This window comes from Plecotus auritus, assembly GCF_963455305.1.
Source record: "Plecotus auritus genome assembly, chromosome: 2".
NCBI classification, from domain to species: Eukaryota; Metazoa; Chordata; class Mammalia; order Chiroptera; family Vespertilionidae; genus Plecotus; species Plecotus auritus.
This window is the reverse complement of record NC_137771.1, coordinates 106,073,069-106,093,001: the sequence shown is the minus strand read 5'-3', so window position 1 is coordinate 106,093,001 and position 19,933 is coordinate 106,073,069. Positions and strand designations below refer to the sequence as shown.

General features: G+C 47.5%; 1 protein-coding gene across 4 annotated transcripts in view; it reads left to right on the top strand.

Moving 5' to 3' along the window:
- Positions 1 to 19,933, top strand: part of NUP210 (nucleoporin 210) — a gene marked incomplete at its 5' end in the record, with an annotated part of 129,619 nt that overhangs the window by 13,179 nt on the left and 96,507 nt on the right. For 3 of the 4 annotated variants that reach the window (XM_080654584.1, XM_080654585.1, XM_080654583.1), the window contains 5 exons: positions 3,732 to 3,868; positions 5,217 to 5,348; positions 11,625 to 11,721; positions 14,996 to 15,146; positions 16,900 to 17,032. In XM_080654584.1, the coding sequence (XP_080510710.1) occupies positions 3,732 to 3,868; positions 5,217 to 5,348; positions 11,625 to 11,721; positions 14,996 to 15,146; positions 16,900 to 17,032 (650 nt within the window). Of the gene's footprint in view, positions 1 to 3,731; positions 3,869 to 5,216; positions 5,349 to 11,624; positions 11,722 to 14,995; positions 15,147 to 16,899; positions 17,033 to 17,660; positions 17,749 to 19,933 lie in introns of those variants that run through there. The other variant, XM_080654586.1, reaches the window with a different exon arrangement.

Sequence of the window (19,933 nt, the reverse complement as noted above, 5' to 3'; positions counted from 1 at the left end):
CTCTCTAAAAATCAATAAAAGCATATCCTTGAGTGAGGATTAAAAAAATTTAATTCCACCTGTTATTTTTCTTTAATATGGCTTTTCAATAGGGACTTTTTAAAAATATATATTTTTTATTGATTTCAGAGAGGAAGGAAGAGAGATAGGGAGATAGAAACATCAATGATGAGAGAGAATCATTGCTTGGCTGCCTCCTGCACATCCCCTACTGTGGGGGATGGAGCCCACAACTCGGGCATGTGCCCTTGGCTGGAATTAAACCTGCGATCCTTCAGTCTGCAGGCTAACGCTCTATCCACTGAGCCAAGCTAAGGCTCAATAGGGACTTTTGAAAAAAAAAATAGGGATGAATTGACAGAGAGGATTTGTATGATACCACACTGGTGGACACATGTCATTATATACTTGTCCAAACCCATAGAGTGTACAGCACCAAAAATGAGCCCAGTGTGAACTGTGGACTCTGGGTGACAATTTTGTGCCTGTGCAGGTTCCTCAGCTGTAACAGATAACACCGCCTCATGGGGGAAGTTGATGCGGGGGGGGGGGGGGGGGGGGGGCGCGGGAAGGGGGACGTGCACATGGCAGGCAGGGCACATAGGGGAAATCGGTGTACTTTACACTCAATGTTGCTGTGAATCTAAAACTGCTCTAAAAATAGTCTATTAAATTAATTTTAACTGTTACATTTTTTATAAGTCAATTAGAACATTTTAAATGTGATTCACCTCATATTTCTACTACACAGGGCTGCTTGTACTTAATGAAGCCCTACAAACAGTAGGCACACAATGAAAGGTGCAGTGTTCCCTGCCAGGCTCAGAAGGCTGCCTGGCATGGCAGGAGCAGACAAAGAAGGGCTAGGGATGCGGGACGAAGGGCTTCTTGCCTCTTCAACTGGAACTGGATAGCTCTGTTCTTATCAGTAGTGATTTATTTGTTGGGACTCTGAGATTAACTCATTGCTGTGAGAGAATGAGAAAAGAGGTGTCCCTAGTTTGTTCTTGAGATTAAGGCTTGGAGAGGGAGTGGCATTTATATCCTAGACTGACTGGGAGGCCAGATCTCTAGCTCCCAGGTGCCGTTAAACAAGACAAACCATGTTGTTTCTCTGTAAAAGCAGGAAATGATGAATTGTCTTTATTTTTTTCTAATAGACTTTATTTTTCAGAACTGTTGCACATTCATAAAAATATTGAGCCAAATTATGGATTTTCTATATAGCACCCCTCCCCTCAGCCTCCCCCATTATCAATATCCCACACTAGAGTGGTGCATTTATTACAACTGTAGAGCCTACACTGACATATTATTTATTGTCCATAGTCCATAGTTTATATTATAGTTTGTACTTGATGTTGTGCATTCTATAGGTTTGGACAAATGTGTATTGCCTTGTAATATTATAGTCTCATACAGTGTAGTTTCATTTCCCTAAAAAATCCTCTATGTTCTGCCTATTCATCCCTCTCTCCTTAGTCTTTTAAACAATTTTAAAATTTGGAGTAATTTTAGATTTACAGGAAAGTTACAAGGATAATACCAAGTTCCTGTAAACCCTTTACCTAGCTTCCCCTAATTTTAACATCTTCCATAACCAGGGACACTTGTCAAAATAAAGAAACTGACATTGGTATATGACAGTTCACTAAACTCTAGGCTGTTTGATATAACCATTTTCTCCACTAAAGTTCTTTTTCTGTTCCTAGATCCAGTCCAGCATCTGCATTGCACTTATTTGCCCATCTTTTTTTTCTCCTCTGATCTGTGTGAGGTTTCTAATTTGGTCTTGTTCCCACAGTAAGTGTGGTGTGTGCATACATGCATGTGTGTGCACACGTTTGGAAGGTTTAATGTCCTTTGAAAATGCTCTTAAGTGTTCCAAAGCTATGGCCAATTAAATGGGGTGTGTTTCCAGCATGGGTGTGAACGTTTTGCCACAGTACCTTCTCTCACCTCTTGTATGTTCTTGTCCATTTTGTTGTATGCCCTCAGTCTCTGAAGTCTCTCAGTGAGAGGACCACAGATGCATTTTCTCAGGGGCTTAGACTTCTTTCCTTAACTGTGGGTGAGGTTTATTGCAGAGTATTTCCAGGACCTTGCCAGTGGATCGCGTGCCTGTGATGTCTGTGCAATCGAAGCACCCTTAGGTGTGTTTGCAGCCACTGCTGTGCCGACTTGGCTCTGGGAGAGACACTTGGCATCAAACTGGAGAACATGGAGAGGTCTGTTTGGGTGTGTTTAACATCACTGCTTTTAAACACCAGGCAGTTTTTACAAGTCTCCTTTTAAATATTCCAGGACATTGATGTATCAGTGAGTTTAAGCCGAGGCTGGGAAGGAAATAGAGACACAATGTGCCGGCTCTACTGGGTGCTGTGCTGAGTGTAGCCCTAGGAAGGAGCATCGAATTCTCTGCACAGTAGGTTCCCCTTTCCTGGGTCCTCAGTCACACTAGCAGCTCACTGAGGGCAGCACCTTATTCTCTGCTCTATAAATGTATATCAGATTAGAATGTTCACTGGGTTAAGATCCCCAGTGACTTGTCATTGCCCTTTGACTAAATGGAAACTCCTTACTGTGGCCTCCAATGCCTCCTGGCCTCATCACCTCCCATCTTCTTGACTTCAGCTCCTCCTGTCTCTTTGACCTAACTAACCCCCAGCCATCAACTTGACTAAGCCCCTGACATCTCCTTGACCTCAGACCCTGGGCATCTCCTTGACCTCAAAACCCACTACCTCCTTTACTTCAATCCCTGACCTCAGCCCTTGCCATTCTCCTTGAGCTTAGCACCTCTTACCTTCTGGAGCCCTTTCATTCTTTGAGCACACCTAGCTGCTTTCAACCTCAGGGCCTTGGCTGACTGGTCCCCTGCCTGATACACCAGTGTTTGCATGGTGTCATGAGTGGCCACTTTAGAGAGGCTTCCCTGAGCTCTGTCTGCAGACAGCTATAAGGGTAGTGCTCATCCTGTGATCTTTGTGGTGTGTCCACTCTGCTCGCATCCTTCGCTCCCATCTCACCTCAACTGGGAACTGTTGTATCACATGCTGTAGGTGAAAAACCATGGCACTGATCCTGGATACCTCCCAGAGTCATGCTGTCCCTTCATCCTTTTATTCTGGAGGCCCGTCTCTCCATGGGAAACCACCTCACAGATTTGGCTGATTCATTTGTTTGTGTGTTGATCTGCCTTTCTTAACATCGACATGATGTTGGCTCCATCACATGGGGGCCTGAAGTCATTGTGGTCATCTTCAGCTTTGGTAGAATTTTCTGGGGGATGGAAGCTAATGTTGGAGCCTGCTGTGTGCTAGGCCTGGCATAGAGGTCATGAGAGATACACCGTGTCTTTTCTTCACCGGAGACCATAGGCAGTTTTCCTCCTGGTGTAGAATTACTTTCAAGCCCATACAATAGTCTCATAAGGTGCCTATCTAGTGAACATTGAGGTGGCTTCCAAGTCTTTGGTCTCCTGCTGGGTTATTTCAGCATGGGTGTGTGTGCAGAGGTTCCATATCCACAAGTTGTCCCCCTCCTATCAGAGGGGTCTTGGCTGGGCCCTGTTTCTCCTCTGGATTTGAAGTTTGTGGAGACTACCCACTTTTATTCTGTGTTTGAGTCTGTGACAGAGCCTCAGATGGGGAGCCATGGCTTTGGCTTCTGCTCCCAGCTGTGCCTTGTGGGATGGCTTCAGAGAGCAAATTTTTGTCTTCTTACCACAGGTCATCGACCCGGCCAGAGGTGGCCAGCATCGAGCCGCTGGGCCCGGATGAGCAGCAGTGCTCCCAGAAGGCGGTGGTGCAAGCCCGTCTGTCCCAGCCTGCCCGCCTGACCAGCATCATCTTTGCAGAGGACATCAGTAAGGGCTTTGAGTGTCCTGTGTGGTCCCTGGGGGAAACCATGTGGCAAACATCCCACTGAAAGCCCAGCCATAGGTGCCACCAGAATCCATGGCAGTGCTTTCTATTTCTTCTGTTGGGTCAGAGGACACCCAGGCAGGATAGGGACACTGAGCAAGCAACATCATCACCCTGGTCCCTCCTGCCAGCACTTTGTACAGTTTTCCTTGTCATGGAGGCTGGCTTTCATTTCTAAATTAGTATTTATTATGCAAATAACTCGTAATGGGTATTGGATCAAAATGAAGAAAGTTGTTGTAATCCTTTCACTTCCCCATATTTAATTTACCATATTATGGTTGTAAAATGCTTAGAAAATAATATAATTTTCTGTCCTGCTTTTCTTCCACCTAACATGATATGAACAGTTTTTCATCTCATTATAGAATTATTTTTAATGGCTGAGTTATATTCTTAACAGAAAGTTGTCCTGTAATCATTCCTTACATTTGACATTTATGTTGTGTTTAGATGTTTATTTCAGTGTTACATAGAAAAGTAAAAATTCTTATTCAGAGAATTATTTTGGGTTCTGTTAGGCCACTTCCAGCTAATGATAGATTCCCAATTTTACTGGGTCTCACAGCATATGAATATTTTTAAGGTTTTTGATATGGGGCTGTATTGATTTCTAACAAAGTACATTAATAGTGCACACGAAGTTTCACAGGGTGCCTGGAGAATGGTCAGAGTGATTTTGAGTCACATGCTGTTATTTTTGCACTAGGGAGTTCTCCAGCTAATGCCATTTATGTGTCTTATTTGTGGAGCAAGTAAAACATCTGTGCTCATGGGAACACAGTCCTTTTCTTCTGCTGTATAGCTGATAGTCTTATGTAAAAACACCAGTGTAGATCAATAAACACTACCAGGCAGAAATCCTAATCTCAATGTAGGGATAGATATCAGAACAGTACTATCTTTTTGGATGCTCACTCATCATACTATAGCTCTTGTCATCTAATGTAATAACTGTGCCCTGAAAGAACAAGGTTTTCTTAGAGGAGTGTTCTGCACACAGCTTTAAATGCTGGTGCTCATGTTGGAAAGGCACACGGTGGGCAGTGAGCATGCCTCTGAAGTGCTTACTCTTTGAAAGTCCATGCTGACTTTCAGAAGGGCGTGTGCTGGTCAGCTGCTTGCCTTCTGAGGCTTAATTTGGTTCTTCCAGCCCTGTTTTATGGTGCTTGTTTTGTTGGTTGCTCTAGTCTTTGCCAAAGTGTAAGACTACCTGACCTGCAAGGCCCTGGAGGTGAGTGGCAGTCATGCCCTGGCACTCCGTCTGACCCCTGGGTCCTGTCCCTTTAGCCACAGGCCAGGTCCTGCGCTGTGATGCCATCGTTGACCTCATCCATGGCATTCAGATCGTCTCCACGACCCGCGAACTCTACCTGGAGGACTCGCCCCTGGAGCTGAAGATCCAGGCTCTGGACTCTGAAGGTGAGGACATCCTCCTGGCAGTCTCTGTTTCTCTCTTCCCTATGTCCAGCCCTACCATTCCACACAGAAGGCTGCTCCAGCCAGGGAATTGAGATTGGTGATGGGGGTGGGGAGGGGGCTTAAAGAGTTCCGGACTACCTGGGAGGTAGACCCCAGGCCCTTGGTGTCAGGGAGGCCATCACCACTCTGTATACTGGTCTGTGTAGTAGGGCCGGTGAGGTGAGAGCTTTTGTAGCCCCTGGAGGCTGACTCCAGGCATGTACATAGGGATTGTGTTTGGTAAAGGCACCTCTTTGGGAAGTGACATCTGAGTGATGAGAAGCAGGGATAGGCTCCTGGGTTACTAGGTTGTAAACAGTGGGAGGCATTCTCCTTGCTTGGCTTTGAGTGATGGTATGACTTCCTGGTCCAGATGGCAGATTGTGTGTGTGTTTGCTTGTGTGTGTGTGTGTGTGTGTGTGTGTGTGTGTGTGTGTGTGTGAGAGAGAGAGAGAGAGAGAGAGAGAGAGAGAGAGAGAGAGAGAGAGTGAGAGAGAGAGAGAGAGAGAGAGAGAGAGACTGGAACACATTTATACTGCTGTCCCCATGTACTATCCTTCTTCACTTTATCAGAATCGAATACTGAATTGTTCTTAGATCTGTTCTGGCAGTAGTCAGACTATCTTCACTATAGCTTGACCTTGTGGTAAAGGAACAAAGGGAAATTTTGTAGGTTAGATTATTTTTCTTTTCTTTTTAAATTAAATTTAATTAATTTATTTATTAAATTATTTCTCAATTACAGTTGACATACTGGATAGTCAAGGCCAATGGGAGCACAGAGGCCTTGTTGTCAATACATCGGAATGGCCAAGGCCGCTCTGAGTATGAGACTAATCAGGGTGCCCAAGGCCAAGATACCATGAACAGCTGCAAGGCCACAGTGATCTCACAGTATGCTGTGCCCTTCTGTAACCCAAATGATTGATGTAACTGTTGGCAACTAGCCTTCTTTGTCTCTGGAGTAATATACAGGTTACTGACTAGGAGTCTGCTGGAGAGAGAGAGAGAGAGAGAGAGAGAGAGAGAGAGAGAGAGCGCGCGCGCAGCTGGGAGAGGAGTGTGTGGAGAAGCAGAGGCGGAAGGCACAGAGAATGTAGCTTCTATGTGTGCTGAGAGCTCAGATGGAGAGCTCAGATGGAGCTGAGAGCTGATACTGCTATGATGTAAGGCTAAGAACTCACAGAGAGCTCAGATATAGCCACCATGTTAATCAGCCAGTGTGCTAGGAAAGTGAAGCTTAGAAGTAGTTATTATGTGAGGCTATAGAGACCAGCCAGTGTGCTGGGCAGGAGAGACAGGAGAAGTTTCTGAGCCAGAGAGCTAAGATACTGCTACGATGTAAAGCGGTAAGTTTAGAGGCAGCATGCGGCTGCTCAGATAATAGCTGTGGGTACAGAGATTGATGGTACTTTATGGGAAAGATATGTATTTACCAGCCAGAGTCCAGCTTGCCTGCCTGTATGGACTTTGCAGTGAAGAATTGTTTTGTCTAATGGCTATGTGGCCACTGGTTTCTGCAATAAAGACTCATTCTTATACACCCACAACCTCTCATGGCTTCTCCATCTGCTCTGCTGCCGAGAATTGACCTGTGTAACTAGTGAGCAGAGGATAAAGGAGGAACTTGGACTAAGTTCCCAACAGTTAGTACAGTGGGCAGGGTTTGAGGAAGAATCAGCCCTGTGCTTGGCTTAGTCGAATGGGAAGAATTTAGAAGAATATGGACTCAAAGCCACTCAGAGCACCATAGCTAAAAAAGGAAGGGATTAATAAGTACAAACTGGCAGTTACAAAATAGTCATGGGAATGAAATTACAGCACAGGGAATACAGTCAATAATATTCTAATAAATGTGTATGGTGCCTGGAGGTACTTGAAATATCAGGGGGATCATTTTGTCAAGTATATGATTGACTAACCACTATGTTGTACACCTGAAACTAACACAGAATAATATTGAATGTAAACTGTAATTGAAAAATGAAATTTGACTTCTGATCAAGATGACAGTGTAGGTAAATGGGATACTTGCCTCCTCCCACAATCACATCAAAATTACATCTAAACTACAGAATAGTCATAATTCAGAACCACCTGAAATCAAGCTGAATGGAAGTCCTGCCACTAGAGAATTGGAGAAGAAGCCCCATCGAAGCTGGTCAGGGGCAGAGATGTGGAGTGGGCTGGTCCCACACCCACATGTGGTGGATAAAAGTCCAGAGGGATATCTCAGCTGCAGAGGTCCCCACTGAAGAGTGAGGGGGTCCCAGCCCCATACCAGCCCCCCACCCCAGGTTCCAGTGCTGGTAAAAACCAGCAAGGACTGAAGCTGAGGGAAGCGGAGGCTGCTGGAGTCCCAGGAGGTTCCTCGCAAGCATGTCAAACTTGAGGTGGGCCATGAGTTTGACATGCTTGTCAGGGTCTGCACAGCCCTGGCTAGTGTGGCTCAGTTGGTTGGAGTATTGTCCTATACACTGAAAGGTTGCAGGTTCTATTCCCAGTCAGGGCATATACCTAGGTTGCAGGTTTGAGCCCCAGTCGGGGTATACAGGTAGGTAACTTGATTGATGTTTCTCTCTCACATCGATGTTTCTCTCTCTCCTCTCCTTCTCCTCTCTCTAAGATCAATAAGCATGCCCTGGGATGAAAATGAAAATAAATAAATAAATGAAATAAAGGGCCTGCAGATGGACTTAGTCAGATTCACTACCTCTGAGCTCCAGCACTCAGGCAGCAATTTGAAAGGCACCAGAGACAAATGGGGAGGAACTGAATTGTCCAGCATTAGGATGAGAGCTGGGGTGGGCAAATTTCTCCAGACAGAAGTGCTGGCAGAGCCATTGTTCCTTTGATGAGCCTTCCCCCCCACAGAGCCAAAAGGCCAGAGCCACTCTTTGCTCCACCCTCGTGATTTCCCAAGTCCCCACCCCACCCAACTTTCAGGCCCACCCAAGCTGTTTCCAGCAGCCTTTCCATACTAATTGCCTGTTTTGGCTCATGCTTCAGATTTTTCTAAAATTTCTCAAGCAAGTATCACCTGCCCACAGTGAGCCTGTATCCCTCTCTAAGTGGCCCCAAGCCTGGCACTAGCAGCAGCTGGCCTTGGTTCACAGCTTGGCCTCTCCTGGGCACCTCCAATCCCAGCACAAGTAGCAGCCATCTACAGATCGCCTTGTAGCTCATGCTGGGTGGCCCTGGACAGAACACAGGCAATGCCTGACCTTGGCCTGCACCTCCCAGGAGGCCCCAGAGCCAGTGCACCCAGTGGACAGCTTCAGACCAGATCAAAGCACTGCCACCCAACCACCTTGATAAGCAACACAGGATGAACCCAAAGAGGCCCACACCAGGACACATCATAATCCTCATATATATAAAAACCCTGGGTCATAACGACCAGTAACGACCCAGGCTCGACCAACGAAGTCAGTTCTGCAGTCAGCACTGGGTTGTTGTGGCAACCCAGCACTGACTGCTTCCGCTGCAGGTTCAGTGACCCAGCACTGACTGCTGAGGGGGCTGTTAATCAGGGCCAGAGAGAGGCCTGAAGAGAGAAGTAGGGGCTGATCTGTTACCTCTGTGGCAGCTTTTGATCAGCACTTGCCTCTCTCTTTCTCTCCCAGTCTGGCCAGCAGCTGCACCTCCATTTCCCTCCATGCCTCCACCGGGGCTGCTGATCAGCCATGCCTTTCTGATCAGGCCCCATTGATAGGCCCAGAGATGCTGACTGGCATAGAAACCGACCAATCAGAACCAAATTGGCCAGCAGAGGAGGGCAGTTGGGGGTGAGATCAGGCTGGCAAGGGAGGGCAGTTGGGGGCAAGATCAGGCCAGCAGGGGAGGGCAGTTGGGGGCAAGATCAGGCTGGCAGGGGAGGGCAGTTGGGGTTGAGATCAGGCTGGCAGGGGAGGGCAGTTAGGGGCGATCAGGCAGGCAGGCAGGCAGAGGCAGTTAGGGGTGGTCATGAAAGCAGGCAGGTGAGCAGTTAGGAGCCAGTGGTCCCAGATTGCGAGAGGGATGTTCGCTTGGAGAGGGTGCAGGCTGGGCTGAGGGAACCCCCACCCCCTCCATGCACGAATTTCGTGCACCGGGCCACTAGTTAAAATATAAAAGGTTAAATACAAAGAATCTTAAAAGCATCAAGGGCAAAGAAAGCAGTTAGTTACCTACAAGGAAGTCCCCATAAGGCTGTCAACTGATTTCTCAACAGAAACTTTGCAGGCCAGAAGGGATTGGCAAGAAATATTGAAGTGATGAAAAGCAACGACCTATAACCAAAGTTATTCTACCTAGTAAAGCTATCATTTAGAATTGATGGACAGATAAAGAGCTTCATAGACAAGAAAGAGCTAAAGGAGTTCATCACCACCAAACCAGTATTACAATAAATGTTAAAGGGTTTTCAAGAAGAAGGAGAAGGAGAAGCAGGGGGATGGGGAGGGGGGAGGGAAGGGGAACAAGAGAAAAATTATGAACAATAAAATAGCGATAATTACATATCTATCAACAATTGAACCTAAAAAAAATAAATGAACAAGCAGAACAGAAACAGACTCATAGATACAGAGAACATTTTATTTATTTATTTATTATTATTTTTTAATATATATTTTATTGGTTTTTTGCAGAGAGGAAGGGAGAGGGATAGAGAGTTAGAAACATCGATGAGAGAGAAATATCTATCAGCTGCCTCCTGCACACTTCCTACTGGGGATGTGCCCGCAACCAAGGTACATGCCCTTGACCGGAATCGAACCTGGGACCTTTCAGTCCGCAGGCCGACGCTCTATCCCCTGAGCCAAACCAGTCAGGGCTACAGAGAACATTTTAGTGGTTGCCAGATTGGAGGGGGGTTGGGTAAATGGGTGAAAGAGGTAAAGGGTTTAAGAAGTACATATTGGTAGTTACAGAACAGTTACAGAGATGTAAATTACAGCATAGGGGATATGGTCAGTAATATTGTAATTACTATGTATAGTGTCAGATGGGTGTGAGATTTATTGGGATGATCACATGGTAAATTATGTAATGTTTAGTCACTGGTGTGTACACCTGAAACTAATATAATAATGTATGTCAACTGTAATTGAAATTGAAAAATGATTTTAAAAAGTTTAAAAATAGTTTCAGGTGTACAGCATAGTGAATAGATATTTATATACCTCTTGAAGTGATCACCCTGTTGAATCTAGTATGTAGGTTAAGATCCCTGTTGAAGAAAGCAAATTAGGCACAAGATGCCTTTAAGATGAAGGCTCTTCTAAAATGTCAAGTTCAAACCAAGTCCCACCTTGTCTTTGAAATCTTCCCTGACCACTCTAGGCCCCCCGCAACCCCCTGCTTTTTAAAAATGTTTCCTAGATGGGGGTTTCTCAGCATAGGTAGTATTGACATTCAAGGGAAGATAATTCTTTATGACAAAAGGCTGTCTAATGCTTCATAGGATGTTTAGCAGCATCCCTGGCCTCCACCCACTAGATGCCAGCGGAACTCGCCAAGTTATGACAACCAAAAATCTCTAGCCAGTGTCAGATGTCCCTTGAAAGGGGTAGAACTGTTCTGGGGGCATCTGTCCAATCCTCCCTTCCTCTGTGTGTTCATTCATCAAATAAGTTGCCTACCTTATCTGTTTTCTGGTCTGTGAAAGTAAGATAGGGGATTGAAGGACTTGGTAAGAAGCGTGTAAAGGGTTTAGTGCTGCATGGCGCAGGAAGGAATAGAGCCCAGGAGCTTGGACCTTCAGACTTTTCAAGAGCAAGGCCAGCTGCACATGGCTTTCCATCCGCCCCTCCCTGGAGCCCAGGGGTCTCAGTGTCAAGGTGAAGAGACAAGAATCCCCCAGCCATTTGAAGCCAGCCAGCAGGTTGGGGATCTGCCTCTCCTCTGGAGTTTCTTTCCCTGTGTAGGGAAGTGGTAGGAGAAATCAGGTTTCAAGAGCTGCTGCCTAAACTGTAAAGTGCTTATAGGCACTAGGGGTGATGGTGTTACCCACTACACTGAACCTGTATGAGCAAAGGGGGGAGGTACAGCGGGAAGCACACAGAGTTCATCTGAGACAGGTCTGGGTTCACATCCCAGCTTAGCCCCTCACAGCCTCGGAACTCTGATCTTTTAAGCCTCAATTTCCCACTGCCCTCATGCCTCCTTGGCAGGGGCCTGAGGACTTTCCCTTCCCTTGGCCCCAGGAAGTTAACTCCAGCATGTTTACCACCCCTCCCCCATCTGCTCTTATAGGGAACACATTCAGCACCCTGGCTGGGCTGGTCTTTGACTGGACAATCATGAAGGACACAGAGGCCAGCCACTTCTCCGACTCCCACAATGCACTACGGTGAGAACTACCTCTCCTATGAAGGGAAACGGGAAGGGGGTGTCACTTGGCTCTGAGCAGGCTGGGGGCTTTCATTGTGGTCATTGCCGCTGTCAGTGAGGGGCGATTGCCAGTATACCAGCCAACATTCCCCTGGACTGACTTAGGAAAAAGAGTTTTGGCCCACACAGTTGTGCGGAAATTTTGATGCTTTTGCAGCCCATTGGGTGTGTTCTGTGGGCAGTTGTCAAGGAAGCTGGGTGTCCAACTGTAGAAGAGAAAACTTGTCCCTGGTAATGGGGTACAGGGAAGGGTTCTGTGTGTCCCCAGAGGGCAGCCTCCAATTGGGGGACAGTTAATGGGGAGACAGGATCCACCTAAGAGGACATTCTCGGATGCAAGAGGCTGTGTTCCCAGCACCAGAGTACAGACGGATTCCTCACCTATCTTGACTCAATCACTCCTCCCAATAGCTATGCGGGCTTACATACCACCATTTTCTCCACTTTTCAGACAGAAACTGAGAGTTTGAAGCCATTTGTCTCGTATTAGTAAATAGCGTAGATAGAATTTGAACTCAGATTTGTATAAATCTTCACTATGAGTATAGTAGCCACCACCTCATCCTGGCTGTTTGCATTTATGTTAGGTAGAATGAGGAGCCCAGGTCTTTAGGTAGCTACATCTGTGGTGCGCATCACTGTGCAGTCAGTGGCTACCACCTGTGGACAGCATGGGTGTGCGTCCATCACACCCGCAGGCTCCGTGGGCCAGTGGGACAAAGACCCCGGCCTGGGCTTTACCTCAGTGATACTGCATTGCCTCATGCTTTATCAAGTACGTTTTAAAAGAGTATAATCCCTCTGGGGGCAGGAAAACTTAATTTTTAAAAAAATTGCAGCCATTTTCAGCCTATGGAAAAGTTGCAAGTACAGTACAAAAGGTGGTTTCCCTGAATCAGCGATTTTTAAGCGGTGTGCCGCAGGAATTTTTAAAACATGCAATAGGTGAATGTTTAGTCAGGGGCACGTTCCCTTATATCATCAAGTAAAAAAATGACAACAGCTAACCCAACAAAGCCACCTGGTGTGAATGAATCAAAATTATACCTCTTTTTTGTCAAATTGGCAAAAATTATAACATGATTTTTGATGTGCCACAGAATTTTAGTAATTCGTTTATGTGCCATGAGATGACAAGGATGAAAATTGCTGCCCTAGGAGAGCAGGTTTGCCAGCCTGTTGCCCCATCACCCTGAGGACTTTAATGTGCATTTACTACCACGAAGGGCGCTTCCTCCGTCTCCACAGCCTACTCACCAAAATCTATAATAATAAAAGCATAATATGCTAATTAGACTGATGTCCTTCTGGACATCCTTCCAGACAACTTCCGGACGAAGCCAGGGCTTCAAGGGAAGCCCGGGTCCCGGGTGCCTGCTGGTGGCCAGAGGGAAAGCCAAGTCCCGGGTGCCAGAGGGAAGCCGGTGCTGGCAGCTGGGGAAAGGAAGGCCTACTCTTGCACGAATTTCGTGCATCTGGCCTCTAGTTAGGAAATAAACACTGATGCATACAATACTTCATTCAAATTGACCAATTACTCCAGTTCCATCCTTTGTGGCAAAACCCAGCCCAGAGTCCCTCCATGTTGTACTGTCACTTAGTCTCTATCAGCCTGGAACCGTTTCATGGACCTTGGCATGTGTGAAGACTGCAGTCCAGTTATTTTGTAGAAGGTCTCTCATTTGGGGTTTATCTAATGTTCATTCCCAATTAGACTCAGAGCTTTGCATCTTTGGCAGGAATATAAAAAAAGATGAGATTCTGTATTCTTCTAATTGCGTTGTGTTACGATTTTGCTGGTCCATCACTGATGTTGATGTTGGCCCATCACTGTCATCACTTGGGTTGGGTGTCTGCCGAAGGCCCCAATATGAAGTCACTTTCTTACCCCCTTGCAATTTGTAAGTATTTTGTGGGGAGCTAAGAGTCCAGTATTTATCCCTTTAAAGGTCTAGCTTAGGGCTCTAGGACACACACAGGCTTGGCTCACAGTGTCCCCTGGCAGTTACCCTCATGTCTTGACCCTGCACCCCTAGGCACCTTCTTGGGCCAGAGATCTTCCCAGGACTGGGACCGTCAATGTGTTACCTGGAAGAGCTCTGGAATTGGTGGTGTCTCATAAAGCCTGGGACATGGGCTTGGCAGTCAAAGGTCTGGATTCTAGTCCCGACCTGGTCACTTCCTGCCTGGAGTCTTAGTGAAGGAATGTGACCCTCTGAGCATCAGCTTTCCTCTGAGGGTGGCCCTGTGGGTCAGCACATGGACCATGTTCAGAGCCCCTGCTGGGCCAGGTGCATACTAGATGTTCAGAGAATGCTGGTCCCTGGGACTTTTCTATCCACTAGGCCCGTTTCCTGCTACAACAGGCCCCTGAGCTCCCAGTCACCCCATATCTGAGCCCACAGCTAACTGAAATCTCAGATTCTAAGGCGTATTGGAACCAATGTACTGCGTTTTCATTAAACTCAGCATATGACACCTAGTAAGATAGGACAACGAGATAGATCATGGTGCAGTTCAGCACCCAGCAGACCTTGGGGAGAAGGAAAGCATCTTCAGTGGATGGCTCTTGTTCAGGCAGAAAGGTGGGCTTATTTGTAAATCACAGGCTGTACATAACAGACTGTTTCAAAAGGGTTTCTTAAGCCAGCCATACTTGCCAAACAACGCTCTGGGGAGACCCCACACATCTCGACTTCTCTCCCCACCTGGGCTTTTCCCCACAGCCTGACCCTAAAAAGGATAAGATGTGATACGATTCCCAGTCCTGATGCTTTGGGTCATTGAGACTCATTTCCTAGAGGCAGGAGCTAGCCCAGGGGTGGACCGGAACATGGCAAGTGGCCCTGGGGAGCCTGATGGGCATTTTTGACACCACCCCAACTGTTGTCTGGGGCCTGCTTCTTAGTCTCCATGGGCCTCATCTTTCACATCTGTGAGAGTGAAGCATTTCTACTAAGTGGGTGATCCTCAAATTTCAGTGTTTATCATAATCACATGTAGATTTTGATAAAATGCAGACTGCCAGGCTTCATGCAAACTAAGACCTGGACCAGGGTCCATGAATGTTTAATTTTCATAAGGATGTTGGCGAGTCTGATATAGGAAGTTTCAGGGACACATTTCTAAGCAGCACCAACTAGGGCAACACCTCTTATTTTAGCACCTGGTACCTACCAGGAGTCCTGATAAACAGTGGATGTGTGAGGTTCTTTGGACATGTGCTTTTCCAGAATCCTCCCATTCCTGGAGTCTACCTACACACCTCCTTCCTATATATCAGAGATGGAGAAGGTGGCCAAGCAAGGGGACACCGTCCTGGTGTCCGGGATGAAGACCGGGAGCGCCAAGCTCAAGGCTCGCATCCAGGAGGCCGTGTATCAGGTGGGGCTGGGTGCGGGAGGCGCTGGGCTTCCTGGGGTGGAGGCAGCATGCCTGTTCACCGCATATGCACATTTCCTCATGGAAGTGAGACGCCCTGCCGTGAAAGTTTCACTGTCATGAAAGGGGAACTTCAAGGTATGATTCCATGTTTTCGTTAGTTTGGGTTGGGTTTTGGGGCCACCGCTTAGCAAGAGGTAGTTGAGGCACCAGAGTGCACCATCTGGAGTCTCAAAGCATTTGTTCCATTCTCAGTTTTGAAGGAGGTTCAGGAGCACTAGGATTTCATTAATTAGCTTACTTTCAACAATTACCCCCTGTGCCAATATAGGGACACATCCAAGCATTGTGGACTTTGCGAACAATCCTGAGTTGCCCTCCATGCTGTCTCTTCCTGTGCCCAACATAAGCCCTGAGACTGGCGGTTCCATTTGTGGAGGACTAGTGCTCCTCACCCTCCCTCCACCCCCAGCATTGCCCTGGCCTCAGCAGCACCTACTTTTTCATCAGTGCCTCATTTTGAGAGGGGTACCATAGGAAAAGGGTGGGTTTTGTCACAGTCCTGGCTCTTTCCAGGCTCTTGTAGGCAGATGTCTACCCTGCCTGCAAACTGCAAACGAGCTCATCCTTTTGTTGGCCTGGTTCCTGGGTCACAGGCAGAAAGGCAGTGATGCTTCATCAGCCTTTTGATCTGCAAAGTGACAGATGAATCCCCACATTCACTCTCTTCGGCAGATAAGCCAGAAGTTTGGGAGTCTTGAAGGGTTTTGGAAACATGGGAGGTGCCATGGCACAGGGCTGACCCTACAGGACTCTGCTCTTAGCATTTGGAGACAGTTTGCCTCTTAGGATTCTGGGCCCTTGTGTAGTGTGCAGGGCTGAGATGGACAGGCCCTTGGTCCTGCCTGTGTTGGTAAAGGGCTTCCCTGCTTGCCTTTCTGGGAGGCATCCACCACAAAGCCTGGCTGAAGGGAGGGGCTCTGTATGTTCTTTGATTTTTTTCAACAAGTTAGGGATATTATTTAACTTACTGTTAAGCCAGGAAACCTGTAAAATGTTACAGCTGAGTCAAAAGAGAACCCAAATAATTTATGAATAGATGCAAAGCTGGTCAATGTCCACTGGGTGGTAATCATTTGCACCCCCGCCCCCAGGGAAAATGGGTTTCCATGTCTGTGGATGGGAATCATCTGCTTTCTCCAACTTGCAGAGTTGCCAAGCAGTTAGATGGCAATGGGAGGCACGGGCCCTGGAGGACCTGGGGCGATGATGCACTGCAGTCCACACAGGCAGTCTTTCTCCCACTCAGAGTCACTGAGGAGGAGGCCTTGATGGGGCTTCGCTGTGGGCAGGGACGGGCCCAGAAGCAGGGGATGAGTGCTATCAGGGACACCTGCCTCCCCTTTCCATGTTGGCCTCAGGTTTCCCAACCCTTCTGTGGGGAGAGCCCCTGAGCCCCTGGTGACCACAATATCCATGGAAATCACTCCTGGCTCCTCACTTTGCTTTCTGTTTAATTTTTATTGTGAATTGAGCTGTAACACACTTAGAGGGAACGCTGAATGCATGCCTGTGGCACAAGCACGGCTCCCCTGGGGCTTTGGGATCTGAATGCATTGCCTCATTCTTTCACCTCTACCTTCCCTGTCCTAACAGAACATACTGAAATGTTCTGAAGGTTCCCTTTCTCTTGGCCACACCCACTCTCCTGTCTCCGACCCCACCTCACCTTTTCTACCCTCTTCTTTATGCCAAGAATGTCCATGCTGCAGAGGTCAGGCTACTGATTTTGGAGAATATCCTTCTGAACCCAGCTTATGATGTTTACCTGATGGTGGGGACCTACATTTGCTACAAGGTGCAGAAGATCAGGCAAGGAAAGATTACAGGTGAGTCACCAACTCAGGTAAAATATACATAATATAACATTTACCACTTTAACAGTTCAGTGGCATTAAGTACACTCACATTGTTCAGTAACCATCACCACCATCCATCCATAGAACTCTTTTCATCTTGTAAAGCTGAAACTCTGTCCCCATCAAACACTCTCCATCCCCTTCCCCAATCCTCTGCTTTCTGTCTCTATGAATTTACTTCTCTAAATGCCTCAAATAAGTGGAATCAAACAGTACTTGTTGTTTTGTGACAGGCTTATTTCATGTAGCATAGGTCCTCTAGGTTCACCATGGTGTAGCACGTGTCAGAACTTCCTTTCTTTTTAAGGCTGAATAATATTCCATTGTATAGACAGACCACATTTTGTTTACCAAGTCATCCTTCAATGCATGCCTGGGTTGTTTCCACCTCTTGGCCATTGTTAATAATGCTGCTATGAACATGGATGTGCAAATATCAAGTTGAGACCCTACTTCCAATTCTTTTGGGTATTTATCTGTGAGCTTCACATTGGACTGGGTTCTACCCTTGATTTGCCATCGATTGCTGAGCAGCCTTTGCAAGCCATGCCCCCCTTTTGAGACTCATTTTCTCCATCAGAGCCCTTGAGGCCTTTCTGTCTGTGCTGTGAGGGCAAATTGAACGGATGGACATAGATTTGTTCTGGAGATTCGAAGAGCTGTGTACATGTGATACATTTCATATGGTGAGTGTTCTTAATGCAGCACCAATCCTATTAAGAATTATTATTATTACTAGAGGCCTGGTGCACGAAATTCATGCATGGGGGGGTCTCCTCAGCCCAGCCTGTACCCTCTCCAATCCGGGACCCCTTGGGGGATGTCTGACTGCCGGTTTAAGCCCGATCCCGGACATTCCTCTCACAATCCAGGACCGCTGGCTCCTAATCGCTCACCTGCCTACCTGCCTGGTCGCCCCTAACTGCCCCCCCCAAACCCCGCCGGCCTGGTCACCTCTCACTGCCTCTGCGTGTTGGCCTGATCACCCCTAACTGCCCCCCCCTGCCAGCCTGGTTGCCCCTAACTGCCCCCTGCTGCCAGCCAGGTCTCCCCCAACTGCCCCCTCTGCTGGCCTGATAACCCCTTATTGCCCCCCTGCCGGCCTGGTTGCCCCCAACTGCCCCCCTCTGCCGGCCTGGTCACCCCCAGCTGCACCCCCCCCACCCCCCGCCAGCCTGGTTGCTCCTAACTCCTTCCTCCCACTGGCCTGGTTGCCTCTTACTGCCCCCTCTGCCAGCTTGGTTGCCCGAACTGTCCCCCTGCTGCTGGCCTGGTCACACCCAGCTGCCCCGCCCCCCTGCCAGCCTGGTCGCCCCTCACGGCGTCCCCGCTGACCTGGTCACCCCACGCAGCCTGCTTGTTCAGTCGTTTGGTCATCCCTCACTAACCACTCTGCCAGCCTGGTTGTAGGCAGCCATCTTGTGAGGGCATGAGGGTTAATTTGCATATTACCTCTTTATTATATAGGATTGTCATTTTGTTTAGCGTTTATACATTTCATGGTTAGAGCACAGGATGTCAAGAGTCTCTGGAACAAGAGTGTTGCACTCGGGGACCATCAGTTGAGGGCCTGGACCTGTGTCTGGGCAGGCGCCTCACCCAGGTTGGAGGCTGCATGTCTATGATGCAGGGTATTGTTTAAGAAGCTGCATGCTTCAGCTTTTTACCAGCTTGGTTGAAAATACAGTACATTAGCTGAGAGGAGTATTACTGTGTGGCATCCTTTGAAGGCCATAGAAGCCGAGAACAGGCCACTCCTGCCTCTGGGCCTGGCTCTCTCTGACATGGGGTGTACCCTGAGAACATCCCCACAGTAGGACCAGTGAGGGAGGAGAGGGGCTCTTAGTACTTATAGCAGGTGTTTATGTTGCTTGCAGGGTGATGTTTCTACTCAGTCCTGTAGGCATTTGGATTTTTATTTTTATTGTTAACACTATTACAGATGTCCTCATTCTCCCCCTTTTGCCCACCTCCACCCAACCACCCAAGTCCCTCACTTCCCTCTGGCCAGCACCACACTGTTGTCTGTGTCTATGTGTTATGCATATATGTATGTTCTATGGCTAATTCCTTCACCTTCTTTCATTTAGTCCCCCCTCCCTCATCGTGCTTGCAGACACGATGGGCATAGTAACCAAATTATTAGACAGAAAAAAATGTGGGAAGGACATGCTGGCTGATGGAATTGGTATCTGAGAAAGACTTGAGTGGAAATTATTGACATAAAGTGTCCTGATGTTTGGAAAACCAACTGCATGGATGGATGTGGGCTGGGTTCCTGTGTCAAAGACAATGTTGGAAGGACTTAGAACCCAGTTGACCCTTAAACCATGGCTGCTCAGAACTAAAGCACACTGGCTTCATGAGCAGAGGCTGGAGTCCAAAACAGGAAGTGAGCCCATGCCATCCTGAGCTCAGGCCACCACCCAGCAACTCCATGGTCATTCCTGGACCCGACCTGGGGCAGGGGACTCTGACAATTAGAAGCACATCTGGAGAGCCAGCAGGAGGAGTCAGAGACCATGTTTCCTAGGAGAATGTAAGGACAGTCTTGAGGATGGCCATCTATTCTCTGCATATGTGTGAGCTGGGACCCCAGGAGCAGTGGACAGTGACCCTTAACATCTGAAAAGCCTCCCATATTCAGGGCCTCTGACAAGTAGTGAGCTCTGCATTATAGGATGTATTTAAGGAGTCCGTTAGGCTCCTCCTCATTTTTATCATTTTAGGATTTTGTATATACATAGCAGGGCAAAAGTAGGCTTATCTTCTTTCATATGGCAGTAATATAATGATTTATAAATAGTAATACAAGAATGGAGGGCATGAGGGAGGGGGGACTAAATGAAAGAAGGTGAAGGAATTAGCCAA